Genomic DNA, 25403 nt, shown 5'->3' with positions numbered 1-25403 from the left:
ATCACCAACAGCAACCAAATACATATTAAGGATACTATATTTATAAAATATCTCAGATGTGCCTTCATTCTATACTTGGCATTTACAAATTATAAAGTATTTGCAGCATAGAAACAGGCCATTCGACCCAATAAATCCATGTCAGTGTTTATGCTCCACACAAGTCTCATCTCACCCTTTTTCATCTAACCTCATCAGCATATCCTTTTATTCCTTTCTGACTAATGTGCTTATCTACCTTCCCCTGAAATGCCTCATTTCATTTTTTTTTTAAATATCCATCTCCCATGCTCTTGAACAGGCCATAAAATATCTCTCTCGTTCTCTTTCCAGGAAGCACTGACTGACACATTTTGTTAAATGTTATGGTGCAATTACTTTAAATACAAATTCACATTCACTGGCCTGAATGACCTAGTCTTGAGACAATATGAGGTGGAACAAATTGCAACTTCTGAAGTCACAATTTTAAAATACAGTAACCATGACTTAATGCTATACTTGAAACACAAGCTGTAAGTAAGTGGCTGCTTGTGCTTAATTTGTCTGGTGTAATTTTACCCAGGTATCATCTTTTTTCCCCGTGTCTAGCTACCTCTATGCCTCCTCCTTCAAATGAAAGAGTGAGATAACCTGGACTGTAGATTTTCCCCATATCAACAGATGGAGACATATTTAGCAGGGTAGAGTAAGTCACACTTCTGATGTATTCTTTTAGATCTCCTTTTGCTGAGAAGCTTGATATCTAAAGGGCTCAGCTAAGCTCACCCATAGAGGATAACTGAGCATAAATACAGCTGAACCTCCAATTTGAACTTGGGCCCACTGCATGAAAGTCCAAATCTGATCATTAGTACCATATGCTTTTGGGTCATTTACATTTTAAACAGCACTTGCGTAGCCCAGGAGTGGAGCTATGATCAAAGGATTACAGAGGAATAGGGGTACTCCATTCAGCCTCTCGGTCCTGTTCTAAGAGATCATGGCTGATTTGTACCTTAACTCTCACTACCATGTCCTTGCTCCACATCCCTATCTTGATAATTGTGTGGGGAGGGCAGGGAATTAAAGTACTAACATTGCAGACTTGACACAACACAATGTCCTCCAGCGTTGTGCTGCCATTTGTATCGGGTTTTAAAATAGCAACGTGATCTGGAATTTAAAAGCTAAATGAGTAAATTATTTACAGTCAATTTTGGTCGCTTCATGACATACAAAATTGGCCAATCTTAAAGCAAATTGTGGGGGCATGTCATGAGTCCCCCTGCACCCACTGGTGCTGTCTGTAGAAATGCTGGTTTTCAGTTGCCAACAGGCCTCACTTGCAATCAATGTTGCCATGGCACAAATGATGAGAACATATGGGCAGGTGTTGGCATCAGGAAATCCAATGGGCAGAAAAAAGGGTAGGCAAACAGCAAAGCACATTTCCATCCAATTTCATCCTCCCGCCTAACCAAGTCGCATCCAACCAGGGCCTCAGTTTAATGTCTCATAAGATGGAAGGCACCTCCAACACTGCAGCATTCCCTCAGTACTGCATTGAAATATCAGCCTGGATTATATACTCAAGTCTCTGGAGTGCATCTTGAACTCACAACCTTCTGGCTCAGATGTGTTAGTGCTACAACTGAGCCACAACTGACATAGAAACTAGATTTAAAACATTAAATGAATTGAAAATTATGAAATTTTATTTTGCAAGATTTGAAAATGAATAGAGAATGCAAATTAATTTTCAGAAACTTCACATTAATTTAAATAGATTTACGTATTGATAGAGAATAACTAATTTGTGTAAAATGCACATTCAATATAATGTGCATGCAGTATTTTGTACACGGATTGAAGAAATTGTAGATTTTTATATTTGTGAAGATTGTATGCTGGGGTGGGAGGGTGAGTTATTTTTTTAATATTGGTGAGTATTTAACAGTATTTAACTAACAGGAGGCATTAAGGAATAGGGGCGTAAGCTACAATGACGGGTTCTGGTGGCTAGCTTCACGTGAAAGCAGTAATTACCAGAAAAACAGAGGAAAAAGTTTTGTAGATTGTTAATTTTCCATCCATTAATTTCAATTGGTGGAAAATTAATTGAACAACGAATCAAACCTTCATCCCAATATTCCGAATCAGCACTCCGGCTATGCAAAGCTGATCGCTGGGAGCACTGCATTCCTAAATATGGCCCTGTGGAAGATTTGTTTTCTTTTTAGAGTTTGCTATGTGAATGTGGTGTGAACGTCAAGCTTAATATGCGTGTGCAACAGGGAGAGGATTGGCAAGTTTGGGTTAAGTGGTGGGAACAAATGGAACATTAGAAGAGGAAGGAGCAGAACAAAATACGGGTGCAGATAGATTGGTGGTGGTGAGTGGAAAAGACATTGGCCGGAATTTCATGCCACCCCAGCGAGCGGGACGGTGGCGGGGGGATGGCATAAAATGGGAGCCGGAGGCTCCGGGAGGCCTTCCCATGCCAATCCCGTCTCCGCCGCCACTTTACGTAGGGCGGCGAGGGTGAAAAACGGCCCACCCATTCCGGGCCAAAGCTCTTAAGTGGCTACTCAAGAAGGGAAGAGGGGGGGGGTGGGGGGCCCTAATGATCGGGCACAGGGAGACCATCCCCATCTGACCACCCTTGCCTCGCCGGGGCCCGACCGAATACCCCGGCAAGGCAACCAAAACTTACCAACTCCCGGCTCCATATCTGCCTCAGAGGTCGGCTGGGCTGCAACCCCAGCAGTGGCCACCACTCCCGGTGGCGCTGCTGGGACTAAGAGCTGCCAGCCTGCTGATTGGCCAGCAGCTCAATGAGGTGGGACTTCGTCCCTCAAGTGGGTGGAAGTCTTGCCTTGGAACAATTAAAGCCTGGGGACCCGTAAAATATGTAACAGATCCCCAGGCGAGGCGGAAGCGGGTTCGCCACTGACTTTTCAGTCAGTGGACAGCTCCCATCCGCCCAATGTAAAATCCCGGCCATTAACAGTGATAAGTGGGAGTTTGGGTTGAATGATATAAACAGTGAAAGGTTGGTGATAAAGGGGAAGGGGCATTAAAGCATTGCACAGTTTGGTGGGATGAAGTGACGGTGGGAACTGTAGAGTCAGGGTGCTAAAGAAAAAGGTGAAAGGGAAGGAATGGAGGAAAACATTTATTAAAAAAAAACTGTGCACTTAGGATATGAGTCGGGCTTAAGGTTTTGGTAAAAGTTAGAAATGTGTTGCTGGGTTACGGGAGGATTCAGCATTGGGTCACTGGATATTTGATTCGCACGAGGGAATATCTCAAGCTCTGGAAGTTGTATCTGGGATGCAGTAGGAATGGGATTACAGGGTGTAGTAAAGATGGGAAGGTGCAACTGAAAGTAGGAGAAGTGGAACTGGTAAGGCTGAATCGTATTCTGCCGCCGCGGTGAAAGAAATGGCAGCCCACACGTATGGGCCGTTCGCCGCCATGATCAAGCGTGCGACGGCTCACTTCCATATGCAGGGCGATCTGCCCCTCCCCCCAATCACATGGCGGGGGCGGGCTCTGTGATACTGGCAATAGCGTCAGCTCCCTCTGTGCAGGTGCTGGCGCTATTTTTAAAGGGCTGCTGGACCTATAGAGAGAGAGTGCAAAGTTCAACCCCGGAACCCCCTCCACTCCACTACACTATACATAAAAGTGTGACCTGTCCCCCTGACAATACACAGAAAATAAATGGTAGCCCTGTTCCCCTGCCCCTCCCCCCCAAAAACCTTTGAATAGTCGACCTCTCCCCACCCCCAAATGCAGAAAGTGCAGGTGTCACCCTTCCCTCCACCACACCCCACACTATAAATGCAGAGTTGACGCCCCCCCCCCCCCACAAAACAACACTAAACACCCTAGGTTTTCCCCTTCCCCACCTCGGTGGTGCCAGCTTTCCCTGAACAGGAAAGTGAAGGTGCGCGAGTGCCGGCCGTCACACGGAAGATTGCTGACAGCTGGTAAGATGTTAATTTATTCATGTCCTTTATTTCAATATTTAAAATTGGGTCCCATTGCCAAGCAGTGGGGGGGTCCGCCACCAGGAAGATTGGGCCCGGCAATCCCAGCATCATGCTCCGTGGTGGGCTGCTGCCACTGCAGTCTTCTAGCACCCCTGCCACAGAGCTTGATGTCAGGAGCTCAACACAATCAGCCCATATTGTGGGAATTAAGAGTATTGGAGGTGGTTTCATGGTATGGGAATGCCAAGGGCAGGGGAGTTATGGGATGGCACAGTTGTATAGACATTGGGTGTTAGAGTGTTGGGGATGTGGAAGTGTGCAGTGAATGGTGAGGGGTACAGGGAATGAAAAAATATGGGAAGGAGGTTTCAGGCTGTTTGAACTGGGAGGGCAGTCCTGGAGTGTTGGAGAAGTCAGAGGGGATCTTGGCATTTGGGAGTATTATAAAAGGGACATCAGTGTAATGAAAGTGGGAAGGGTTTGTTGGGATTTTCAGGTGTGGGGACAGGTCAGAAGAGGGGTCTTGGGGTATGGGAATGCTGCAATTGGGTGGGAGTGTGGATATAGTGAGTCAAGGTTCTAAAGTTTGGGAGTAGCGTGTTGGGGTGTGGTGGTGCTGGGGTATAATATTCAGATATTGGACTACTGGAGAGGCTCCTTCGATATAGTGGAACTGGGAGTAGGGGTCATATGACCTTTCAGCATTGGCTTGGATGTAATAGGCCGAGTCAATTAGGAGAATTGTAGTAACAAGCAATACTTCAGAAGACAGTACCAAGAGGTCCAGGGTTGTGGGGGTTCTTGGTGTGGAGGAAATGGCATAACAATTGGGGGGTTTGCGAAAGACTGTTAGGACTGGGTGTTGGTGAGGGGTAAAGAGCAGAGGCAGCAAAACACAGCAAGAGGAATTGGGGAGGAGTGTGGAAGAGGGGAGGGAGGTACTCTTGCTTGGAATGCGGCAGTAGTGAGTGTGGAGTGGGAAGCAGGGCAGTTGGCACAGGAGTTGTGACAGATGGCAGGGAGCAAGAAAAGGCAAGGTCACTGAAGATAGCAAGAGGCAGTAGAAGTGGATGGCGATAGCGCAAGCACTTGGGGTAGATGGGCTGCCGTAAGACAGAATAGGAGAGATCTGAGAAAGGCATGCTGCTTAGTTGGTCCAGTGATTTATGTGGAAGCAAATATGATAGAGTGCTTAAAAAGAAAGGCAGAAAACCAGGAAATGCATTAAAGGACGTAAATGTTCGATTCAAAACATTTGAAGTAATGAACAATTTATTTAAAAAAATTCACCTCGAATAAATTAATGAAATGAATGTTTACTCACGATGATACATTGGTCTTTGCATGCTCTTGTATTAGTTCGCCTTTAGGATTGACTGTAAAAATTCTATTTATTGGGACACCAACTTGTTTATAAGAGTAAACATCCTGTGTAAAAATAAAAAGGAAAAAATTGTATTAAGTTCTTATGATTGTAGGTCATTTTTGTTGTTATTCATGAACACCTCTGTGATTCAGTTCTAAAGTTGCAGATGAAATGTTTCTGATGATTTGTACCATCCTTGGAAATGTATTAATTCAGAAAACAGTTTGTGGGGGGGGGGGGGGGGGGGGAGGGGGTGGCGGGAATGATAATACAAATGGATGAAATAAACAAAATTAAATGGTCATAAAAAGTACTGGTGCATTAAAGACTTAAGGCACCAAGGCTTGATGAACACCAGAAAAATATATTAAAACAGCCCTAAGCAAATCCCAATTTTTCTTAAAACTTAAAAACAAACTGCTTGCTATGGTGAGGCAATGGTGGGGGTGGGGGGGGGTGGGGGGAATCTCAGAACTGAGTGTAAATAGGTAGAGAAGAGTTTTCCCAGATAAATGAGACAGGATGAAAAAACACTCAATTTCCTGCAGTACCAGCTGTTCTATTACTGAGCTCTCCTTTGTTCCTGCTGTCACGCTTGTTGTCAGAGAGGAATCCAAAGTTGCTGGTGACAAGTTGATTCAGAGCAGCTAGGACTGCTTGGTACACCCACATATTGTACCCTTACTTCTGTCTTCAGCTCTGCCCCTGCCACACATATATCACAAATGGGCAAACACTTACACAGGCAGCAATCTCACCCAACATTCTCACCTCTTAAGCATATCAACAAAAAAAATTGCAACAGTATTTTTAGATGCTGGGATTCCCTAAAGAGTGCTGCAAAAAAAATCTTCTGAAATGGCTCATTTTATACATAGTTAACAAATGTTAAATTGGTTTCTAAACTTGCAAAAGAATCTGCAAAAAAAGCTGCTGACTGATGACTTTAATTTAATACTGTCTTGCAACACAGAAGAACATGTACATAAGAATTTATCCTCTTATCTTAAATATGTCAAATGAAGTACTCGACACAAGCAAAATATTTACATGTAAGTTAAGAGTCTACTCCAAAATGTTGGAAAAGGAACCAAATAAAAGGGCAGAAATCAAATTTTCATTGTGTGTTGAGGGGGTGGGGGGGGGGGGGGGGAGTTAAACACAAGTATCTCTAGCAACTAAATCTTATACCTTCAGCACAAATAATCAACTTCAGAAATTTCTAAATCCATTTCTGTTCACACTTGCGTGTTATTATAAAAACAGCCACCCATCACAATAAATGCTAACTCAAATGCTGTATTCAAAACAGAAAAATACCTAATTTAAATAGGTAACAAAACAGACATTATCTTGAATACAGAAACAGAAGAGTTAAAACATGGAGAGTGGATCTGAACCAAACAGACAGAGACCAGGAATTGCCATATCGTGATGCCTGCAGTTACACTGGATCGCACTCAGTGTTCTCTAGTTTACAGGAAGGCACCTCATTTGTAGGTCACTCGCAGTTAGGAAATCACTTCTTGAACACCAAGCTAATTAGTAAACAACTCCAGGATAGAAATCTAACATTATTCAATCTTGATTTGAATCTATTAAGTAGCTATTACACCAAGGGACAGTGGAAGTAGGAAACAACCCAGTATCTGCCATTGACAAAGGTGACAAGGTAATTGCAGAGCAAATATGAGGCATCTCAGGGATTTCAAGGAAGGGTTGTATTTTTTGTGAGTTAGAAGGTGAGAGTGGAAAGTTAAAGATGGGAAAGGGAAACTTATAAGAAAAAAAGTGATAAATGACAATACTTTCAAAGTGAAGGAAATGGCTGTGTGAGGGAGGTGGCTGTGTGCAGGGGAGTTTTTATAGAGGATGAGGGAAGTGAGTTGAACAGACACAACAGAGGAGGCAGGTGATAACACTACCATCACATACTCAGTTTATTTATCATTAATCACCTGCTCAACATTGTTTTCTCAGCAATGTGATAACCCACACATTGGGCCCTTCCCATCTTCCTTCTGGCACATTCCCAGGCCACAGGAGCCTTCTCTGGCAGAGTTTCTGAGCTTCCCTCACTTTTTGTTATTCTGTCCTAACCATTCACACCTCCTCTGGATGCATATTTTATCACTGTACTCATCTTATCACCACCTCCTTTTGCCTTGCACCATCATCACTTTTGTCATTTAATAACTTCCAATTTCTACCTCATCACTGACCTCTTCTTTCTGTTCTTTCCCTGCCCCCATTTTCCTGATCTACTTGCTTAAAAGCTATTCATCTCGAACATCTTCCACTTCTCATCGACCTGAAATGTGAACTCTTTCTCCCTCCACAGATGCTGCCAAACCTGCTCAGTATTTCCAACATTTTCTGTTTCTACTTCACCATTTCCTTTCTGTTTGTATTATGCCAGACAATTCACCATTTATAACTTACAGAAAGGGTTTCTATCATGCATTGTATAAAACAAATTTGAATGAATGACTATTCCAGTGCATTATATTGTAAATTGCAGAATTTTAAAGAATCATTAAAATATTTCACTCACTAAAATTACATTTATAGCGTAACTCATTTCAGGAGATATCTGAATTTTTGCATGTAAGCTTAAGATCTCATGCAGCGTTGAGAAACTTAATTCTGTACAACTCATTAATTTAAATTAGTACATCAAGAAGCAGAATCAGAACCAAAGTCAGAACAATTGGCAATGCAAGAGAGAACTCTGACATAAAAAGTTAAATATAGAACATAGAACAGTACAGCACAGTACAGGCCCTTCGGCCCACGATGTTGTGCCTAACCTTTAACCTACTCTAAGATCAAACTAACTACATACCCTTCATTCTACTATCATCCATGTACCTATCCAAAAGTCACTTAAATGCCCCTAATGTATCTGCTTCTACTACCACCGCTGGCAGTGCATTCCACGCACCCACCGCTCTCTGTGTAAACAACCTACCTCTGACATCTCCCCGAAACATCTTTGAAACATCTCCCCGAAATATCTTTGAAATAAAACCACACACAATTTCGCATAAGTTGACTAGTCTTAGTGTTACCTTTAAAGCTGTAAGTCTTTAGAAAGCATTGCACCTTTAATGTATATGCCTGTGCGGTTTGGTTACAACCGTACATTCTGACATGCTCCACAGTGTTTGAGGTTCAGTAGGTGGACATTTGACTCACATTAGATCGGTTTCCAAAAGCAGCATAGAAGGGTTCCTTATTTGGGTAAAAGAGGTTCCTGATGTCTGTTAGGCACTGGATCTTAAATTTTTCTGGTTTCTTTTCAATTACTTCTCTGAAATGAAAAATAATTAATGAATATAATAGATAATAATTTGGGAAAGCACTTGAAATAGAATTATAATCTTGAAGAATCAGGGTGGAACCTTGACCACTAAAAGCTGGCTTTAGACAAAATAAACTTAGAATCAGAATTTTATCAAAAAGCTGCACTGAGTTACCCCTTCCATTTTAATATTTGGCTTCCACACAATAGATGTAATCTTAGTGAATTAATGCAGCGAATTAGGACCGACATTCAACCATTTACAGTTAACAAATCTAAATCTATTCAGCACAGGGATCACGCTACTAGCACTCAAGTTAAATTTGAAGTGGAAAGTAATTCGGTTCAGTCTAAGCCAATATTAAGAGCAGACACTTTGGCAGCAATATCAACATCCAGTTATAATCTTTTGGACACTATTTAGGAAGAGGTTAAATATGTTCCTCACATGGGGGCTTGATTTTTTACATGATCACACTGGCTGCTGAAAAGATCCATTTCCATGATGAATGCAATTGAAAAACAGGACATTAATAAAAGCAATAAGAAAAACATTACCTGTGCAATGCTGAGAACACACTACTGGGACACAGTAACAAGGGGCCTTTTGGCAACACCGTTCCCTTTTCATTAACCCAGTGCAAATATCCTCGAGTCATATCAGCCATCCCAATAGCACGTGCAGAGCAATAAAGGAACTTGTACCCATTTCTGCAGAGGAAAATAAAATATTTCTAGCACTCAATGATCATAAAGTCAGCCATTGAATTTTCTTAATTTTCCAGGTCATGAATGAAGAATAAAGAATTTGATAGGGTAGATACAAAGAAACTATTTTCTCTGATGAGAAATTAAAAAACAAGAGGACATAATCTTAAAATCAGAGCAAAGCCATTTAGAAGTGAAATCAGGAAGCAATTTTTGACATAAAGGGTAGCGGAAATCTGGAATTTGCTCATCTAAAAGGCTATGGATGCTGGGTCAATTGAAACTTAAGACAAAGATTGATAGATTTTTGTTCAGCAAGGGTATTAAGGGTGACAGAACCAAGATGAGTAGATGAAGTTAAGGTATGGATCAGTTATGATCTAACTGAATGGCAGAACAGGCTCGAAGGGCTCAGGAGCCTACTCCGATTCCCATTTTCCTCTGATCTCCTGGCACATGCCAAAACTACAAAAGGGGAGGGAATATTTAAATATCTAAATTCAACAACAATTTGCATTTATATAGCAATTTACTGTCGCAATTATTCATTCCAAAGCCTATATACAACAGCTTTTTCAGATTCAGAACATGGTGTCAGCCATGGCTCAGCTGGCAGCACTCCTGCCTCTGAGTTAGAAGGTTTCAGATCCAAGTCTCACTCCAGGACTGGAGCACAAAAATCAAGGTCGACACTCTAGTGCAGTACAGAGCGGGAGTGACATTGTCAGAAGTGCTGCCTTTCAGATGAGACATTAAACCAAGGCCCCGTCTGCCCTCTCAGGTGGCTGTAAAAGATACTATGGCATTACTTCGAAGAAGAGCAGGGGAGTAAGAACATAAGAAATAGAGGCAGAAGTAGACCATTCGGCCCCTCGAGCCTGCTCTGTCATTCAATAAGATCATAGCTGATCTGAATGTGCCTTAATTCCACTTTCCTGCCTGCCCCCCATAACCCTTGACTCCATTGTCGATCAAAAATCTGTTGAACTCAGACTTAAATATATTTAATGACCCAGCCTCCAATGCTCACAAGGGAAGAGAATTCCAAACACTAACAACCCTCAAAGAAGAAATTCCTCATCATCATTTTAAATGGGAGACCCCTTATTTTTAATCTGTGGCCCCGAGTTCTATATCCCCCACAAGTGGAAACATCTGCTCAGCATCAACCCGGTCAAGTCTCCCTCAGAATCTTACACGTTTCAATAAGATCACATCTCAATCGTCTAACAACAATGAGTACAGCCCGAACCTGCTCAACCTTTCCTCCTAAGACAAATCCCTTATCCCAGGAATCAGCCTAGTGAATCTTCTCTGAACTGCTTCCAATGCAAGTATGTCCCTCCTTAAATAAGGTGACTAAAACTGTACGCAGCACTCTAGGTGCAGTCTCCCCAATGCCCTGGACACTTGTAGCAAGACTTCCCTACTTTTACATTCCAACCCCCTTGCAATATTTCATTTGCCTTCCGAATTACTTGCTGTACCTGCATGCTGATTTTGAAAGATTCATATACAACACCCAGATCTCTCTGTGCCACAGCATTCTGCAGTCTCTCTCCATGCAAATAATATTCTGTGTTTCTATTCGTCCTTTTTTTTTTATTCGTCCTTGGGATGTGGGCATCGCTGGCTAGGCCAGTAATTATTGCCCATCCCTAATTGCCTTGAGAAGGTGGTGGCGAGCTGCCTTCTTGAACCGCTGCAGGCCATGTGGGGTAGGTATACCCACAGTGCCGTTAGGAAGGGAGTTCCAGGATTTTGACCCAGCGACAGTGAGAAACGGCAATATAGTTCCAAGTCAGGATGGTGTGTGGCTTGGAGGGGAACTTGCAGGTGGTGGTGTTCCCATGCATCTGCTGCCTTTGTCCTTCTAGGTGGTAGAGGTCATAGGTTTGGAAAGTGCTGTCGAAGGAGCCTTGGTGTATTGCTGCAGTGCATCTTGTAGATGGTACACACTGCTGCCACTGTGCATCGTTGTTGGAGGGAGTGAATGTTTGTAGATGGGGTGCCAATCAAGCGGGCTGCTTTGTCCTGGATGGTGTCGAGCTTCTTGAGTGTTGTTTTAGATGCACCCATCCAGGCAAGTGAACAGTATTCTGTCACACTCTTCAAATGTGCATTGTAGATGGTGGACAGGCTTTGGGGAGTCAGCAGGTGAGTTACTCTCCACAGGATTCCTAGCCTCTGACCTGCTCTTATCACCACCGTATTTATATGGCTACTCCAGTTCAGCTTCTGGTCAATGATAACCCCCCACATGTTGATAGTGGCAGATTCAGCGATGGTAATGCCATTGAATGTCCTGGAGAGATGGTTAGATTCACTGTTGTTGGAGATGGTCATTGCCTGGCACTTGTGTGGCGTGAATGATACTTGCCATTTATCAGTCCAAGCCTGGATATTGTCCAAGTCTTGCTTTACTTCTACACGGACTGCTTCAGTATCTGAGGAGTTGCGAATGGTGCTGAACATTGTGCAATCAGCGAGCATCCCCACTTCTGACCTTATGATTGAAGGAAGGTCATTGATGAAGTAGCTGAAGATGGTTGGGCCTAGAACACTACCCTGAGGAATTCCTGCAGTGATGTCCTGGAAGTGAGATGATTGGCCTCCAACAACCACAACCATCTTCTTTTGTGCTAGGTATGACCAACGAAGAGTTTTCCCTGCTTCCTATTGACTCCAGTTTTGCTAGGGCTCCTTGATGCCATACTTGGTCAAATGCTGCCTTGATGTCAAGGGCCGTCACTGTCACCTCTTGAGTTCAGCTCTTTTGTCCATGTTTGAACCAAGGCTGTAATGAGGTCAAGAGCTGAGTGGCCCTGGCGGAACCCATACTGAGCGTCACTGAGCAGGTTATTGCTAAGCAAGTGCCGCTTGATAGCACTGTCATTTTGGTGATACAATCCCAAAAACAAACATTGAGGGGTTGGGGTGGGGGGGGGGGGGGGGGGGGGGGGTGGGAGGGCCTCCAGCATTTATTTAGAATTTTAAAACCAATGCAATATAACTTTCAAAATTAAAATTTCTTCTAAGGGCTTGAATCCCTTTCAAAATAGCACCAGTACCTGCGCAGTGGCGCCGGACGCCATTGCCAGGGACAAAGCGGCCACCTCCCTCCATCATTAAGGCTGGCCGCTCTGCCCTCTCCATTTAAATGAGCTCCTGCGCGCAAATATCGCAGGGGCTCAGTGACAGCACATCCGCGCGGGAAGAACTCTGACATCAGATTAGTGGCGCGCTCATGAAATTCAGCCCTTTGTTTCTCTTAGGACCTGTTATTCAAAGGCTTTATTAATTTCACCAAGGTATGTGATTGTAACTTGATTAATGACGTGCATTCGTCAGTCCATGTGTAATGCAGTCCTGATATGACTAAACTTCTGTCATCATCATTTATCTTCTACTTAAGGCTAAGGTAGGGAAGTTTTGATTTACCTACTTAAAATATTCACTTTATTTTCAAGTACAGAATTCAAAGTTAGGACAACATCTTAACCCAAGGTAGAAGTAAATAATCTTCTTTATTTCTAGCATCCAAATATTTCCTCACCTATGACCCCAACAAACCATTCTAATTTCCTGTTCTGATGTTTTGACTAGAGAATCTTGAGCGAACTTAATACAGACTGAGAGTACAAAATGCAATTAAACGCTTTATTTTCCACAATTGCTATCATTCACCATGAGGAATTCAAACACAGAAAAGCTATTGTTTAAACAGGAAATGTGATCAAGTTATTTCAGTAACACTTACCATTTAGTGTATTAATGCTACATTATTACAGAAATCTTTTCGCCAGTTCCACTCCTCTCACAGGAGATTTTGATGCTTGCTAGGTTATGGCTGCACAGACATTGCAGGCCCCCTCACCCCCACCCGTACCTCACTCACATGGCTTTTCTTTGAGAATGCTTAAGACCAGAGTGGAGGGTGTTGGTGGGAAAAGAGTCACAAACTATTGAACTGCGGAGGATATCACAGCTGAGCCCCATCCCACCCATACCTGCAGGGCCTCCAGCAGTGTCACAAGATAATCATCAAGGCCTTGGAGTGCAGAGGGCTAGAATAATTAGCATTGATCTTTATGTGTAGCAACAAAATTATGTTTATGATTTTGTTGCACATTAGGATCACAGCAACCCTTTCCTCCCAGGAACAGTGATCTGAGCTTGTCCCTTTTAGAACTCAAGGGCATACAGACACATTGTGGTGGCCCTTTGGTTGCCCTGGAAGGTTGAGTTCAGCTATCTCAGCACATACCAGGCATCAAACAGGTGAGCTCCCGAGCCCATATGGCATAGTACAGTACCAGAGCAATTTCCCATTAAGCCATCATAGGAAATAACATGGATTTTCAAACAAACTTTGAAGTAATTGTCTGTTAGAAGAACTGGTTTACTAAAAATGGATTTTACAATTAACAAAAAAAATTCCAACATTGACTTCTTACCATTACTCAATCTCCAAATTCATGAACTGGTGCCATGAACACAGATTAAGAACTAAAATGTTAACCTCATCCAGTGGGAGAACACTTGCCCAAGTCAGAAGCTTATTGGTTCCAAACTCCATTCCAGGGACTTGAGCACACTTGAGTACGGAGTAAGTGCTGCATTGTCAGAGATGCGGACTGGATTTTCCCTACGGGGGTGGTAAACAGAAGTCAGGACTGTTTCTAGGTTCTGAATCTGCCCCAGGTGGAAACAGTCGCTCACTGGAATTTTCACGGAGGTGCCCCCTTAATTGGCACAGAGACAGGTTCCCTGTTCAATTATGGGCTATGGGAAAGGCACTTGAAGCTGAAGGGCCAAACAGAGGCCTTCCAGCTTGAGAGCAACAGCAGCCTGCAATGGATGGTAAGCTACTGAGAGGGTTCTTCGACATGGATGTGTCCTCTCACCAACTGTTTTCAATTTTAAATTTAATAAACAGATACAGCAGCTAGACCGCCACTGTGGGTGGGGGAAATCCCCCTACAGGCTGGCCAGTAGCTGCACCCATACCCAGGCAAGCAGGGAGGACTCTTGGCCTGCCTGGAGGGCTGGCCCCACCTCCCCGGCCTGCCACTGGGTGCCCACCTCCAGCCATCTAAACTGGCCCCCACTGGTGCAGGAAACTGGAGACCAACTGGAAAATTCTTGATTTTCCAGCCAGCCAGCCTCAAATCCGCCTGGGTAAAAATGGCCGGCACCGGGAAACCAGCGCGCCAGCCAGTGCCGGTATTTTCCAGCCCAGTTGTCTCCATTCCTGCCCCCCATAGGGCCTGAAAATCTTGCCTGCTGTCTTTAAGATGATATGTTAAAACAAGGATCCATCTGCCTGTGCAGGTGGATGTAAAAGATCCCATAGTCCCTATTCAAAGTAGGGGAGTTCTGCCAATGTTGTGGCCAACAATTAACAACCAAACACCACTAAAACAGACTCTCCAATGTCATTTTCCATTTGCAGGACCTTACTGATTGCACACTGGCTGCTGCATTTGTCTACAGAACATTGACTACACTTCAAAATAATTCACTGGCTGCGAAGCCAATGGGATATTCTGAGGACAGGAAACTATATAAATCCAAGTTTGTTCTTTTTTTAGAAAGTGTTGGTGTTGCCATGAAGATGGAACTGGCTTATTCATTTCGGACTCATTTATATAGCATTCAAATGGTTTCAGGGATAGTGCTGGTACTTTCTGCTGTAGCCTGTGCTATAAGTTATAAACAGAAAATGCACTGGAACATCCAAGGTACAATGTAGCAAAATAACTGTAGACCTTTGTAAAAGTAATTACAAAACTTACTGGCTAACTTTGTGATACAGTTTAGCTATGCCTTGATGCGTCCAGTCCTTACCAAGTGTAGGTAAAATGTGACCCAAGGCATCAGATCTGTAAAAAAAAAGATAAATTGTTCAGCACTCCATTGTCTGTATTTGGAAAACAAATGGACTCTACTTCAAATTTGTATGTTCAAACATGACTTGGGAGTACATCAGATCAAAACGTACCTTGTTATTGTTCCATCAATATCAGAAATAACAATTTTGTCATTCCAGTTCCAGAGATAGATGGTACCTTCACAGCGACATGTGCCCTGGTATTGTGTTGTGACACTAAACACAACATCATTTGGACCTTCCTTTAGTTGCAGACTTTTCTGTTAATCGGAAAATATGGCTGTATTAACCAACTAACACATTCTTCGTCAAAAAGCTTTACTTCATGTGATGTCTTAAAATGACCAGTTTGTGCAGAGCAGATTGTTTTTTTTATATTGTATGTATTATGAAATGATCATTGAGTGCAGTTACCTATAACTACAAAGAACAATTGGCTCAGTTTAAATCCAGTGGGATATGGGCCCACAGTAAAAAACTGATCTAAATTAGCAATCACAATCTTGGGGATGCATAATGAGAAGTGCAAGAATTCACACCGGTCCAGGCAAGTTGGTGTGGCAGAATAGGGGATCTCGAACATTATGCTTATTTCACACCTGACAGGAAGGTGTTCAATACTGAGGCAGGATGAGAAAATGAAACAGATTTATGACAAAGAGCAGGAGGATTTTTTTTTACATTAAGTGTTGTGAGGCAATGGTAGCATTTCTCACTTGATGAGTGTAAAAGTTTTACCAAAAATAAAGCTAGAGTTACACTGTACTTCACAGTGAGTTGTGTGCTCGAGCTTCTGAGAATGAGTCTGATGTATCACAACATTAGTATGCTTGATAATGGAGTTATACAAACACTTTTACACTGAAATGCACACAAAATTGCTTTGCGTGGCAATATAATTTTAACACAGAAAAAAAAACAGTATTTATAGTAAGCCAATAACAAAGCCTTGTCCTACAGCATTTCCCTCAATAGACAAGTTATCCTACATATTTTGTAATGATGGAGAATATTATATAGAAATGACAACATAGAAACTAGCCATTTAATTCAACCAGTCCATATTGGTGTTTACGCTCCATGAGTTTTAATCTGAACCCCATATCCCTTTATTCATAAAAGTTGACATGAACTTTGCTTCAATCCCTTGCTCCCATAGTGCTTTTCGCATCTTCAAAACCCTCTGTGCAAAAATGTTTCTCCTGCTCTCTGTCCTAAGTCCCTCACATTTAATCATGCAGCTTTGTCTCCCTCACCCTAAACCCCTCAACTATGGGAATAATCTGTTTCAGTCTACTCTGTCTCATCCCTTCATAATATTAAGCAACACTAGCAAATCACCACTTAATCTCCTCTGTTCTGATGAAAACAACCCCAGTTTTTCAAGTCTTTCCTCATATTAGAATTTTCTTATACCATACAGCATCCTACAGAATCAAAATTCTTCCTATAAAAACTTTCTGTATTCCAACTGTGGTTTTAGATTTGCCATTTCATCACTTTTTTTTCGACACCTCTTCATAAAACCTAACATTCAAGTACCTTTTTATTTTATGGCCTTAATTTCTAGAGGTGCTGAACCTCCAAATCCCTCAGAGCTTCCAGATCACCCAGCTCTTCCCCAAAGTATTAGTACTTTTATTTTTTTTAAATGAAAACAGACATTTAATTACACTGAATTCTCTTGTGTTCATTCCACCATCTTATCAATATCCTCTTGGAGCTTCTCTTGGTTCTTAGCAGTGTTTATCGTCTTTCTTATTTTAGTATTGTCTTCAAATTTGGACACCATTTCATGGGACGTCGCTACCCACTTCTCCAACCACTTGCAGAATGTATCTTTAACTCCTGCTCTCTGTTTCTTCCATTCATACTCATTTTTAATACAATTTTCTACCCTTGTCCTAATTCCATACCCATTAATCTTCTCAAATAATTTCCTGTGTGGTTACACAAAACCTTTCTGAAAGTCCATTAACACCACATCCACTGCATTTTCCTCATTTACCATTTCCATCACCTCGTCAAAGAACGCTCATCAGGAGCTGAATTTTATAAACGGCGGGTCAGCTTGAAAGAAGGCGCGGTGCATCCGCGGAGCAGCCGCCGCAGAATCTGAGCTATTTTGTGGGGGTGGGGGGGGTTCATTTAAATAGAAGAGGCAGAGCGGCTGTCCCCGATGACGTAGGGGGGTGGCCGCTCTGTCCCTGGCAACGGCGGCTGGCGCCACCGCACAGGTGCAGCGCCGTTTTTAACGGGCTTCAAGCCCTCCAGATAGATTACATTTTTTTTTATAAAGGTGCCGCCGCAATGAAATGCAAAATAAAATTTTAGTGAAACTTTCAATCACCTCTCCCATCCCGCACCCCTCCACCCCAACCCCAACCTGGCCCTGAAAATTTCAGTCCTCCTCCCCCACCAGTGTCACACCTCGGAACATCCGAATGGCATAGGGTGGCTATCGCTACCAGGTAAATAACTATTCTTTAATTGTAATATAATTTGCATATGAAAACGAAGGCCCTGCCACTCCGCACCGAGGCCTCGCCACCACCTGTAAAATGCGGTGGGGCATTCCGGGCATCGGGGGTCATGGCAGGCCTCTCCCAGAAGAATTTTCCGGGCCCCCCCCCCCGCCACGACCCCGACATCGGAAGGCTAGTATTCAGCCCCAGGTTTGTCAAGGACAATCATCTTGCTGAAATATGTGTTGACTGCCTTTTAATTATTTTCCCAATTTAGATATTTATAAATTTGAACTTCTAAAGACTGAAATTTTCCCATTCCAAATCTTAAGCTTTAATACTTGATTTTTATTATACCCATCACCTTCATTTTAACCAACTCAGGATGTACCTATCCTCCAGAATCCTTCCCTTTTTCAAACACTGAAGCTAAGTACCTATTAAATATTCCCACCAATTTCCATTTATTCTCTAATGACTCACTAGCCTCTCCTCTCAGGGTGTCACCTTATATCCTCACTTTTTTTTTTTTAAATCATCCCTGTGGGACCTATTTGCCCCGTTCCTCTATTTTGGTTTCTTTCTAACCTCTATTTATCCACAACATTTTGAAGCTTGAAGTAGTCTCTCTTTTAAAAAAAAAGTACGGTAAAAGCTTTGTTATCCAGCATGCGTCAGACCCGAGTGGGGCTGGATAATCAAAAACTTTGCTTAATCACAGGTTGTACGCAGAACTCCGAAGCAAAACGCATGTCTGCAGGGACCCAGAATCCCATCATAGTCAATGGGGAACCAGTCACCAAGGCAAGGTAGCATTTCCACCCACAGATAGCAACCTTAATTGCAGCAGTTTTTGGTGGTTCAGACTAATAAGTTGAGAAGACCTTCAATCACGGGTACTGCCCGCCGTGCCTCTCCGAGTCCTATCACCTGCTGTTGTCCACAGAGGTCAGACCTTCCGTCCCAAAGTTATTGCCGGAGGATTAAAGGACACCCAGGGACCGGCATTGGGAAAGCCGATTTTTCATTTTCCCTTAAACCTTCGGATCAGTGCACCAATATACTTGTAGGACGCGAGAGTCAGCCCTTTCTGACAAGCCTCACTTACTAATGCCGAGAACAATTGACTGCACTCAGGAAAACTTGGCCTGGGAGAGTTTTGGGAGATTTTGGAAATTGCGGATAATAAGAGCTTGCCGGTTGGTATAGTGCCGGACAACAAAGCTTTTACTGTACATTTATTTATTCCACAACTTTGCAAGTTTTTTTTTTTAAAAAAAAGACCGTCCTGTCTGCAAATCTCTCTTGCCACCTAACCTCAGCTCGCATATCTGTTCCAATTGTCTCTCAAGGTCAAGTTCCAGATATAGGAAAGACTAGAAATCATTTTCATATATTTTCTATGTGGTTCTATAACTGAGCAGTTAATAACATTTTTCAATGTGTTCAGGTCAGAGTAATGGCTGACAACTGAATCTGTCAGTTTTACTAGATGAGTACATAGACCTTGTCTTTTTAAATATTAAGAAATTTGTTTGTTGAAATAACAAGGCAAGTGCAGAATACAAGAAGGTTGGATGCCATGGGACTGGAAAGGTGTCTACAACTTTCAGATAGCCACAACCCAGATTACCCTGCAGTTATGGATGTCTATGTTGGTCCTTATTTCCATATTCTAGTCAACATAAAATTTTAGTTACAGTCCAGATCAACATAATAATTGAAACTCTCTTCTACAGGATGCATTAATGTATTTGTAATACCCTGTATAACGTAATGATACAAGTTATTTTGTACCCAGCAGCCCATTCTTTACAATATCATGTTGCAGCGCTACAGCAGCTGACCAAAGATGAAACAAGTCATATGGGTCAGAGTTACGAGTTATTTGAATTTAATAGCATAAACCAAGTAGCACTATAAATGCAAATTAAATGCTAATTGTAACCACAAAGCCTTGTTTACCTATACAGTATTTGACTGAAACTGATTCTTTGACAAGGTATTGTTGAAAAAAAAATGATGGGAGACTTCTGAGGCAACAAGCATCCTACATCTCTAACCATATATTAATACAGATCATGTGAAACTATATCCAAACAATATCCAATAAAGCATTTTGTACTTACAAGCTGGTTAGAGCTGAGTCGAAGGGATTTCACATATGAAATATACGATAATGCTGACAGGTTGTGATCTTGTTGGCCTGTGCTACAATTTTGGTTGATCATTCTAACATCTTCATCGCTTGATGACGACTCATCTTTTAACCTAACAGAAGTTCAAGCACAGCACAGTACAGTACTGACTAGCTACAACAGTTCATTCCCTTTCCTTCAGGAAAAATCTGGTTGAAATACATACTTCATATTAAGGAAACAAAGGTGGTGTGGCCCCCATCAAACTCAGAAACCTACACTAAACAAATTGCTTTCAACTTATTGGTAACTATCGGCTACCATAACTCCACATTTTAAATCTACTTCTTTTTAATTAAATTGACAGAGTTTCAAGAACCACAGGGCTGATTATGTTTCTCAGAAAGTTGAATTTCCCTGCTTTATGAATATACATATTAGATCAATGCAGAGAGGGCACTACTGTGCAATTCTGTTCCAGAATATAATGTAAATGAACGTGCCACAGTTGTCCATAGAAACACAGAAAAATAAGAGGAGTTGGCCCTTCGGGTCTGCTCCGCCATTCAAAATAGATGTTAAATAGGAATCGTTAATGGTCGTTTTGAATGTGGAAAGTTCTGGATGCAGCTCAGTGGTGCAATGTATACACTATGTTTTGAATGGTAAGACAGAAGTTTAAGCTTGCTGTTTCCCAGTCACAATACTGGGATGATTGCACAAGGCAGAGGCCAGATATTTCCTCGCAAAGAAAGCAGATGTTGGAGGGGAATGGAAAGCCAGTAAATCCAGACTATTCTCACTCAACTCCCAGTGACCATAACTGAGACAAGCAGTGTTATTTCTCCTCATTCAGTGTTGGCAAATGCACAGGAGATCTAAGATTGGGAAAGCATGATAATAATTAATAACAATATTAAAATATGGAGTTGACTAGACCTGATACCCAAGAGCTGCGGATTTCCTATGCCAAACAAATATTTAATCTTGTATGTAATTCAGGGGGCATTATGAATTAACGTATTTGAAGATAGATTTCCTTCATTGCATTTTAAAATATTAACAGTAACTTACATAAGATTAATTCCTCTGGATATTACATTAAGGTAGTATTTGGGTAATTTGTTAGATGGAAAGAACATTTAGTCCCTGAGGCTTCAATAAGACACTGAAATGCCTGTTCATGTCCCCCTAAAAGAAACACTGCAGACAGTTCTTTACCAGTGACAGAAGGACAAAATTAAGGAACGGAATTAAGGGAAAGAATTAAGCAGAATTTTTACAGCTTATTACCTGCTTCCAGGATGTGCAGATTGCTCCCTTGTATCCTGCCCACTTCTAATCTGCTTGATTTCTGGTTCCTTTAACATAGCAAAACAGATAGTTTAGATTTATGTTTCACCTTTCAAAAATCACAGGGACACAAAGTTACATTTCCTGCTCTACCTCTACTGCAAAGTTCAATGAAAGTATTGTATCACTATTGTATCAGTACCACACTCTTCCAAGAAGTTTAGAAAGAACAGATCCACAGAGATTTCCAATTGAAGAAAGATAAAAATGAATCCACTATTTTGACAATTATGAACAGTAAATCCTAGTCAATGCCAAGTGTAATATTTTGTGACAAACAATACAATACTCACATATCACCAAACTGTGCAAAGATTTTCAATCAATACTGCATTCAAAAATTTAGGGATGGTGGCTGGCACAATTATAGTTGAGTGCAATTGAAAACAGGGATTATATTTGAGATCTATGAACATCAGTGAGATTTATTGTGTGCGTGCTAAATAAAAAAGAATTCAAACTAATAAATATTTGAAGGATCATTTAATACAAAGATGGTCCATATATTAGAATATTCATTAAAGTGTTCCCTTCTCCATTACACTCTAATATGCCCCATTTTTACATATGTTGTGAGTCAAAAGATAATGATTGTACTGGTAGTTGTAATATCTATCAAGAAGGAGGCTCCTGTTGGCCAGTTTTTGGGTTGATGTTTAATCTCGTAGGAGTTTGCAACAGATGTTTATTGCAAGGCTTTGCAGCTGCATGCTTAAGACTGCAAAGGCTGGAAACTAATGCAAATTCTAGTCATAAGAGTGTACACTCTACTAGCAAATTTTGCTAGCAAATAGTCAGCTGACGTTTTCCTCCAACAATGACTATGAATTGCTCACTTCATACCACTTCCCATTCCAATTCAATATGATTTGGGAGAGAATTCCAAGAAAGAAAGTTATGGTGTAGAAAAATGCAGGTACATTCCCCGCTATTCTAAAACAATATAACACATCAAAGATGCTTCTTTTTAAATAACAAATGTCGGTATGAAATATAATTTAGCTGTGTATGGAAAATAAATCATCGAGTGAAATTCAACTTAATTAAGGGCTCCTAATTTATAAATTTGAAATCTGTCATGGTGCATTTCCCACGGCCAACTTGCTGGTTTTTCTAATTTCAAATTTTTTTTTTAAAAAAACATCAGGTTTAGATATAGAATACTCCTCTATTTACCACCAAAAGGAAGAAAGCCTTTTAAACTATTGCTCAAAAAAGTAGCTTGCTTGCACCATCTGGTGTTCATGGCCTACAAAGCAGTTCATTTTTTCTTCATGACATTATATTTGATTCAGGCATCTCAAATTTTAAATAGAGTTTATTTTAATTTTAAAGTGATGTGCAATTCAGATGGTGAATGTCAACCCAATCCTCAATGGAGATTTATTGTAAGAATGACACTTTTTTTTTTAATTGAATGAATCCATAAGGTGCACTGCTAGAGAAGATTAGCAGTTGCTGGAGTAGGTTGATAGTTACTAGTGTTAGTTATATTTTAGTAACACAAAGGTGCAGTGCAGGGAGATCCAGCAGACCATGCAGGGAACTGGAGGGAGACAAAAGGTAGATTGCGCATTCTACATAGAATCATTAGAAGCACATATGAGTGTAATTAAACGTGTTCATTTTGTCAAAATCCTCTAAAACTTTGTAGAACACCTTCTCATTAAAAAAAACTTGTCCAATTTTATGATCTTCTGTGTATTGATTAAGAATGATTGCTAAACCAAGTTGAAAATTTCAGGCTTAGAGAGAGTTCTCCCTCTTTAAGGCTATGAGCCTTTCCTCTGACATCTATGATATTTCTGGAATCCAATCTGTGCAAACACATTTCATAAAGATCTGACTATATATGCAGCCACTCCACTATCTATTACCATGGTTATGAAGTGCAAATTATACAATAAAAATAAAAACCTAAAAGAACAAACTGCAATTTCATCAGACCCAAAATTTAAACAGAAACTCAATAGAGAGGAAAAAGACACCAGTTAAGTCTAGGTTTTGAGTTCCACTGAAATAAAAATCAGCTGGTTCTTTGATAGGGTGGTTGATCTTTAACGCCGATCTTACACCAGGGAAACAAGTTGAAAAAAATGCCCCAAAGAGTTAATCCCAATCAAATCAAATAAAATTAGTGCAGACTGTCAAAGCCTTCATTTCAAGACTAATATGAGTAGTACTAAACAAATGAGAAGCTGAAAATAACTCATTTAATAGGCTATTTGGGTCACTTTGCTCTGTCATCTTGATTTAGGTTGTTGACTAGCTGTCTGCTCTGTAGATTATTTCTTAAAGACCATCTCTGTTCTTTCAATGAGCATGTTAATTAGTGCAATAGTCATATACATCTTGAGAGAGGCATAAAGTCATTTGAATACTGAATGCCCAACTTATTGATTTGCATTGATCATTTGTTTTGTGATATTAAAGAACTGTTCAATCCCCATAGTTTATGCATTGCAGGTTATTTTCCAAGCATATTGATCCAAACAGTCTATTTGCAGAAAATGGACTTGTGCCAGTATTGATCATAGGTAAATTCAACAGGAAAAATGACTACTTTAATTTGTTTTGATGCACAAGAGATTCAGACTTCATCCAGGCTGAAATGATGCAGGTCCATTAACTGACACAGAATACAATTTCATTGAAGAAAAGACTGAGCTAGAACACAATCCAGATCTCGAAAGTGTTAAGAGGTCTGGATAATATAAACAGGAAAGATAGTTTGTTGAGATTTTGAACTCAGAATTACAGGCCCCAAATGTTAAATAGAACAGAATTCTGATTCTATGTCACAACTTTATACTATGCTGAGCTTAAATTGGATAATTCCCAAAAACCCATGATTAACCCACACCAGTTCATAGCATTGCAGGCAGCATGGTAAATCCATTCCACGTGCTGTTTTAAATGACTTCTGTCCACAGCCAGTGCTTCATGCACTGTTCATTGGCTGTACAAATCAGCAAGGAGCCTAATATTGTGAGCTGCTAGCAGTACTGAAAGACAACCTGCATCTCAAAGTGGCAGTGCATCATGGCTACAAGTAGTGGTGAAAGTCCTTCGAAAAGTGAATCTGGGCTGTAAATTTTATGAGGAATGGCTGAACAAGAAAGGAACAGGCACCAAGGTTTTCGGACACTGCATTGGAGGTCTTGGCACAAGATGTGGAGAAGAGGAAAGACATCCATAGAATGGGGTGGGTGGGGGGGGGGGGAACAGGTGAAGGAAGGGGGAGCAGGAGGTTCTACAGACATATGCTTAGGAGATAGTGGAAGTAGTAGTGATGGACATCAATGGCAGGAGTATGGCTCCAAGAACCTGGATACAGTGCAAGAAGTTTAATGATCTGACACAAGTTGTCAAGTTGAATAAATTCAATCTACAAATGGCATATCCTACCAACTGCTTAATTCACTACAGTCCCATCAGCCACCTCCCAACAAACACTATCACTCAGCAATTAACACTTCAATTCATATGCTTCACACCTCACCCTTACACACTTATCATTGTTGCAAGCCTCGCAGCCACAACTCACAGCTCGCACACGTTGGCAGCTATTCAGCCATGACAGGCATATCACCCAAACATATTGTAGAACTCTCACTGGCACATTTCCCTCTATTTTGCAGAAGATGACACACAACAGGATGTAGCAGGAAGGAGCTGAGGGAGGACAAGCTACTTGCATGCTTTGATCACCATGGAGATCATCATGGGAAGGAGCATCATTGAGGCTGTGGCAACCGGCAGGGTTAGAGGGATCGATGATGAGGGCTTCCGCATACCTAACCCTCCCTCTCTCTTCCCACTTCTCCCTCATCCCACAATAGCTTCTGATTCACAAGCTGCATTGGTGTCAGCATGCAGTTCTCACTTTCACCTCTTCCCTCACTACAACCCAATCCTTGTCCTTTTTCATTTCAGATACCCAAGAACTGGAACCTTCCTAGCCAAAAGGAAGAAGAGGAAGGCGGTAATGATGATGAAAAGACCGTCACTCGTTCTTACACTCGCAACCACAAGTGTACAGGAGCCAGGGTGGGGAGCCGGGTGGGGGGAGAACAGGGAAGGATAGCACAGGCGTCAACTCTCCAGAGGACGAGGTCGCACACTAGTTCTGCTGCAGAGGTATCAGATGAGGACTTTGGTGGGCCAGACTACAGAAGGCGGCTGTTCTGACAAGG

At 41.6% G+C, this 25403-nt stretch overlaps 1 protein-coding gene across 1 annotated transcript in view; it reads right to left on the bottom strand.

Moving 5' to 3' along the window:
* The window catches only part of lpin1a (lipin 1a), a 117101-nt gene that overhangs the window by 2982 nt on the left and 88716 nt on the right, over positions 1-25403 (bottom strand). Inside the window, exons 13-19 of the mRNA XM_068022705.1 lie at positions 21148-21215; positions 19846-19987; positions 15363-15511; positions 15157-15243; positions 9209-9361; positions 8545-8659; positions 5305-5408 (exon numbers count right to left, since the gene is read on the bottom strand). Coding sequence (XP_067878806.1) covers positions 5305-5408; positions 8545-8659; positions 9209-9361; positions 15157-15243; positions 15363-15511; positions 19846-19987; positions 21148-21215 — 818 coding nt within the window. The remainder of the gene's footprint in view (positions 1-5304; positions 5409-8544; positions 8660-9208; positions 9362-15156; positions 15244-15362; positions 15512-19845; positions 19988-21147; positions 21216-25403) is intronic.

This window comes from Heterodontus francisci, chromosome 3, assembly GCF_036365525.1.
Source record: "Heterodontus francisci isolate sHetFra1 chromosome 3, sHetFra1.hap1, whole genome shotgun sequence".
Lineage (NCBI taxonomy): Eukaryota > Metazoa > Chordata > Chondrichthyes > Heterodontiformes > Heterodontidae > Heterodontus > Heterodontus francisci.
Note: the sequence above shows the minus strand (reverse complement) of the source record. Positions and strands in the feature narration are given on the sequence as shown.